The sequence below is a fragment of the Lutra lutra genome, chromosome 1, assembly GCF_902655055.1.
Source record: "Lutra lutra chromosome 1, mLutLut1.2, whole genome shotgun sequence".
NCBI classification, from domain to species: Eukaryota; Metazoa; Chordata; class Mammalia; order Carnivora; family Mustelidae; genus Lutra; species Lutra lutra.
In genome coordinates, this window is record NC_062278.1 from 207,773,918 (window position 1) to 207,779,917 (window position 6,000).

The window sequence follows — 6,000 nt, forward strand, 5'->3', positions numbered from 1 at the left end:
TGTAACCAGCCCAAACAACGCCTTTGCTTGGCTCCTGGCTAGACCTATGTCAACCCCGATGGTCATGGTTACCTTACCCTGCCTCTCGAAGGCAAGAGCCCTGTAGCCATAGATACTCTTCTATTTGGAAGTAAAATCTCCTCCTAATTCAAGAAACGCAGGGTGTTGGGCAAACACGGTCTTTCAAAGAACACCAGGTCTAGGGAAGGGAAGGCCTCCGTGTGGGGAGCCCCTCAGCAGGGCCGGACGCTTCGCACCACAGATGGGAAGGGGGGAGACCTAGAAACAGGAGGTCCCCCAGCAGGGTGAGGCCAAGAATTGACCACCAGAGGCTCCGATGAGAGACTTCCTCCTTGGCTACACAGCCGGCCACAGAAGTGCCAATAGAGACTCGGCCGCCAAAGCAGGCATGAGGCAAGTGCTCTCCTGTGTGCGGGGTAGCGCGGGCCCCGGACCAACTCTGCAGACAGCAACTAGAAAGGGCAGCAAGCCGGGCCCCACCATCCCACCCCTGGGGGTTCCTCCTACAGCTGGGCTTATACCCTGCGGACAGGCCCTTCTCAAGGGCTACTGTGACCGCTGCTTCTGTGACCCAGGGCACAGCCACGCAGCGGTCACACTGAACCTGCTCAACACACACGGACACGCAGCAGTGGCCCAGACACCCCGTTCCATGGCAGAGGCAAAGAGCAGGTGGATGGCATGGAGCGTGGAGACACACACACACACACACACACACACACAACACACTTTCATTACACCCAGGGCACTGGACTAGGAACCCAGGCTTCGGGAAGGACACTCACTGTTCACTGCGCAGGTTTTGTGTGTGTGTGTGTGTGTGTGTGTGTGTGTGTGTGGTCTTTGGAGTTTTCTACACATGAAGGTCATGCGTAGGCAAAAAATAAAATATGACTCCATTTACATGATCTACCCAGAATGGGTAAATCCACAGAGACAGAGCACATATGGGTGGCTTCCAGAAGGAGGGAGAATGGGGAGTGACTGCTTTTTATGGGTATAGGGTTTCCTTTCAGGGTGACAAAAATGTTTTGAGACTATTGGAGTTGGTGTTTGTAAAACGCTGAATGTACTAAATGCCGCTGAACTGTTTACTTTAAAATGGCTAATTACGTGGTGTGGGATGTTCATCTCAATTAAAAATAAAAACCAAATCCACAAAAATAAATAAATACAGACACGAAGCAGCTTTCCGCATCTGTGCTTGGGAGGCAGCATGGCGATGCTGGTTAGGGGCATGGGCACAGTGTCTGAACTGGGGGGCTCCAATGCACAGCTATGCCCAGCACCGCCACGTGGGAGGCCTCGGTTAAGTGATCTGACTTCCCCAGGCTTTATTGTCCTAGTCGGTGAAACGGGCCTAATGACAGAACCTGCTTCCCAGGGTTGTTGCAACTAGTAAATTAAATGGTAGAAGGTAATTGCCCAGTGTGGGACCAGGCGTAGACCGGCCCCAGGGCCTTTGCCCCTGCTGTCTCCCCACCCAGAACGCCCTCCCCCAGGGCAGCTGCTGCCTCTTCCAGGCTTTTCCTCCAATGCCACCTTCCTGATGGGGCGCTCCCTGATCCCCTGACTTAAAACCCAAAACCTCTCTGCCAACACCCGCCCGGAGGCTCCACCCCCTTCTCCGCCTGTATCTCTCCCCAGGATTTGATTATTTATCTGGGCCACCTGCCGTCTCCTTCCACTGCCCTGTCTGTCCTGTTCTGTGTGTGTGCCAAGGCCTTGAACAGGGCACAGAGCCCAAGGCAGGTGCTCAATAAACACATGTTGAATGACTGGTGTTAGCAAACACCTCCGCCCCGATCCCCTGTGTGAGCCTGCCTCCCAGACAGAGGAAAATGGCTGTTTTGTTGTTTAATCAGCCCAGAATTAAAAATTAAGCATTAGTTTGCTGTTAAAAGTCACAATATTCCCAGTAAGCGTTATTTGCCAAGGGGGGACATCTGCAAAGGGAAAGAGATAGAGAGCAGCCAGACGGTGCCGTATGCTCAGAAACATAAGCCAACAAAGTTACCCCAACCTCCGAGCGCCCTTTGGGCCATGAGAGCTGGTCCCATGAGGCTTCGGGAGGATACGGACCACGGTGTGGCCATGCTCGCCCAGGACCCCGTCCCTCCTAGCCCCTCAGGCCATAGCCATTCGCAGAGAACTGACAGCCATAGGCCTTCCCCAGCCCTGCCCTCCTCCGGGTGGGGGGGGCAGCGGGCACCCTCCTGGGACTCAGCTTCCCAAGGGCCTCAGGCCTCAGAGTGGGGAGATCGTGTCCCTAATTCAAAAATGGGTGGGGGGAGACAAAAACCCTCAGACTCTGCTAAAAACAGGCTTTCTAGTTCGTTCTCCTATGAGACCACGACATCGTGACTCCACAGAACAAGAGAGCCGCTTTCTCGCGGTTTCCAAACCTGGACAAGGTAAAAGAAAAAGCCGAAGCTAGCACCTGCCAACAGTTCGAGGTTCAAACAAGACCCCGAAACGGTGAGTAAAACCAGCAAGGAAGCCCCTCCCAACCCACCAGGTGCCGGGGCTGTGTATGTCACCTGGCTGGGGGCTGGAACCCAGGCTGAGGGCTGAGTTCTTCGGAGACACCTGGTCCACAGGTTTGAAATTTCCTGGAGAGTCAACACATCATTTGCTTTCTAACCAGTTCCTGGGTGAAGGGATGCTGCTGGTCTCGAGACTACACTTTGAGAACCACTATTGCTCGAGAGCAAAGCCTTCCACGTTAATCTTGCAATGGCACACATGACCTCCAGACACACACACACACCCCTGCCCAAACACGGGTCCTCAAACAGCCAGACCCACCTGGCCCAGCCACCAGAGGATGGAACCCAGAGGAGTGCCTGGACCCCAGAAGCTGCTCCCATTCAAGTTCCTGCACAAGCCCGTCCCCGAGAGAGGCTCTGGGGCACACCCGAAACCCCTGAAACCCGAAGGCACAGCATTTCCCTTTTTGGAGAGCCGTCACGAGCCATCCTGCCCCGCGCCCCCCCACCTGCACGTGGGTAACTCCCAGCTGCAAGATCCGCTTTCCACTCAGGGATGCTTTCAAGTTTCTGAATCTGAAGCAGCAGCCAAAAGAGGAAACCGCACATTTAAAAAAAAAAAAAAAAAAAGGCGTGGCACTGAGGGGCAGCTGCAGCATCCCTGATGGGCAGGGAGCACCTCCCAAAACGCAGGGACCTCGTCACCCATGGTGGGCAACGCCACACGTCTCTCACTCACCAAAATAATCGGCCTTCGGGTGCGCGTCCATTTCTCGCTCCAGACGTTGGGTTAGGGCTTCTAATTTCAATTCGGCAGCGGAGGGCCCGAGCTCGGGGCCTGGGACGAGGGTCTGGCAGGGCAGCCTCACCCTGGGGGCGCTGGGGCTCTCTGGGAGCGCAGGCCCCAGGCTGCCATCTGACAACCAGCCAGGGGGACCTTCTTTACAAGATAACTCGGGCGGGGTGGACATCACTGGGTGGACAAGGCTGGTGGGGCTGAGCTTGGGACCAACGCCAGGGTCTGTGCAGACTGGCTTGAGACCCAGCCCAGGGGCCGCACCCGACGGCATACTGTCCACGCTGGCTGGTGAGGATGATGAGGCAGAACTAGAAAGGTAAGATTTGGGTCCATCTTGGAACCAGACTTGAGGGTCCACCGTGGCTCTGGGCATCGGGCCTGAAACCTCGCTGCCCACCCCCGAGTTTGTTCTTGGAAGAGCTCCTTGGCTGGGGCAGCTCTGGGCCAAGGGGGCTAAGAAAGAGGAGGTCCTGGGCGGAGGGGGCCCTACCATGGCCCCATTCTCTGGGCCTGGGGAAGAAAGGCCAGGGCTCACCCGCGGGGAGGAGGAGGTAGTCCAAAGCCCAGCCGGCTTCTCATCACCGCGGCCACCAGCGCCATCCTGGCTGCTCTCAAATGACCTGCTGGAGCTCAGGGACAGCTGAGGCTGGTACAGGGAATGGTCCCTGGAGGGTTTGGGCAGTGGTGCGTCCGTCCCTGGGGGGCTAGGCCACCCACTCCCTGCGCCCGGCCTGATGCCGGGGGACACTCGGGGTTCATCAGCCCACTTTGGGCTTGCCAAGGAGAGGTTGTCATAATAGTCTCCGTGGGTGAGGCAGGAAGGGTCCTCGCAGGAGCCCAGTGGGCGGAAGCCAGACATCTCCCAGCCTGCCAGGTTCTCCTTGGAGCCGCAGTCCTGGCTGCCGTGACTTGCGCCGCGAGCGTATGTTCTGGCCCTCTGCTCCTGGGGTGGGTATGAGGGCTGCCCGGGGGCGACAGAGGGGGCAGTCCCAGGACCCACCATGGAGGCAGCGAGAGGGGGCTTGGCAGCACCATCCACGGTCAGCTTGCTGCTCACACCAGCGTCCCGGCGGGCCTGTGGGCCCGTGGGGGCCCCACCGTTGACTGGGCCCCGGCTCCCCCTGGGCGGGGTCTCCTCCTGCAAGAGCTGTTGCTGCTGCTGGAGGTGGATCTTGGCCATTTTGGTGGCAAACACCCGGCGCGTTTCCTCAAACTCAGGGTTGTTGCCTGCCCCCTTGTCCACTCGGAAGAGTCCATCCTTGGAGGCCTCGTACATGTTCAGGTCCTCGATGAATTTACTGGCCTCCAGGCCCAGGTCCCCATACTTATCCATGTCCCAGACGGGTATCAGAGCCCAGCGCAGGTGTCCGGTGTGTGTGGTGGAGGGGGTGGGGGGTTGGTTGCTAAAGACGGGCAGGGGCTCAAGTCCAGCCCAGGACAGGTAAAGCCTTCCACCTGCCCGGCGTGAGAGTCATGACCCCAGGCTTCAGAGTCCGGCAGAAGTTGAAGCCTCAAGGCCAGCTGGACTGAGTTTGCTTCCAACTCCCTTTCCCCTCATTGGTGTCCACGTGGGGGCAGCTGGTGGCTCTTCCCTGTCCCAGCCTGCTGTGCGTTCTCTTCTCTTTTTCAAATCGTAAAAGGAAAAATGGGGGGGGGGGAATCTGCTCCGTAAGCAATCGAACTCGGAAACCGACGACGCGAGCAGCCGCTGGACGGGGCCGGGGTGCCGCCCGCGGGGCGGAGAAGGAGGAGGCCGCGGGACCCGCCGCAGCAGAGGCGCGGGCGGCGGGACGCTCGGGCTCGTCCCGGGCGCTGGGTGCTCGCGGCTTCGGGGCAGGCGCGGAGAGGGACGCGGAGAGCGGCGCACGGGCCGGCCCGGGCCGGGCAGGAAGTCCGCTGCAGGCGCGGCGGGCGGCCTATTGTCCGATGGCGGCGGCGGCGGCCCGGCGCGCGGGCCGGAGGACGGCGGGACGCGGAAGTGAGCGCGCCGGACGCAGTCCCCGCGGCTCGGTGGCCGGCGGGGCACGTCCCGGGCCTCGAGGAGGCGGAGGCGGGGGAGGCAGCCGAGGGGCGGGGTCGGCGGCGGCGGCGGCGGCGGGCGGGCGCCCCGGGGCGGGCCTGCGCCTGGCCGCGTGGCCCCAACGCCCGCACCCCGGCCGGGCTGGGGGACTCGGGGCCGGCGTTAGCGCCGGCCAGCAGGCATCGCGCGGGGGCTTCCCCTGTCACCGCGGCCCCCGGCGACCCGGGCCCCCGCTCCAGTGCTTGGGTCGGGCCCCGCCTCTGGCCGCGCTGGGCGGGGTGGGGGGTGGGGAGGTGGCCTCCGCGCGGAGACCGCTCGCAGGCGGCCGGGGCAGCCTGCGGGGTACGCGACGTGCCACTTGGAGTTTGCGGGAGTCTCGGGGGCCCGTGCTCCTCGCCCCACCGTGCCTCAATTTCCCAGCGTGGGGCAGTCAAACCCGTGTGCCGCCCGGGGCCGCCTCAGCCCGGACGGTGCCATCCTCTCGGCTTGCCGGAGGTGCGCGATCGGAGGCCCGGGACGTCACCCGGGGCTGGCCCGAGGTTCTAACAGGTGGGCAGACTAAGGCACAGAAGGGGTAGCGTCCGAGATGCCATCGTGGGAGCCCAGGTCCTCTGAAAGGGGGGAAAGGAAAAAGTCACATTGTTCCCGGAGTGCGCGCGTTTAAGGCTCTC

The 6,000-nt window shown here is 61.0% G+C and overlaps 1 protein-coding gene across 2 annotated transcripts in view; it reads right to left on the bottom strand.

Annotated features, from left to right (window-relative positions):
- Nucleotides 1–5,314, bottom strand: part of LIMD1 (LIM domain containing 1) — a 65,418-nt gene extending 60,104 nt beyond the window's left edge. For both annotated transcript variants that reach the window (XR_007121656.1, XM_047695962.1), the window contains exon 1: nt 3,250–5,314. Coding sequence is in view for 1 of the 2 variants with exons in the window: in XM_047695962.1 (XP_047551918.1) it covers nt 3,250–4,642 (1,393 nt within the window). In the remaining variant the exon portion in view is untranslated. The remainder of the gene's footprint in view (nt 1–3,249) is intronic.
- Nucleotides 5,315–6,000: the final 686 nt, after the last annotated feature.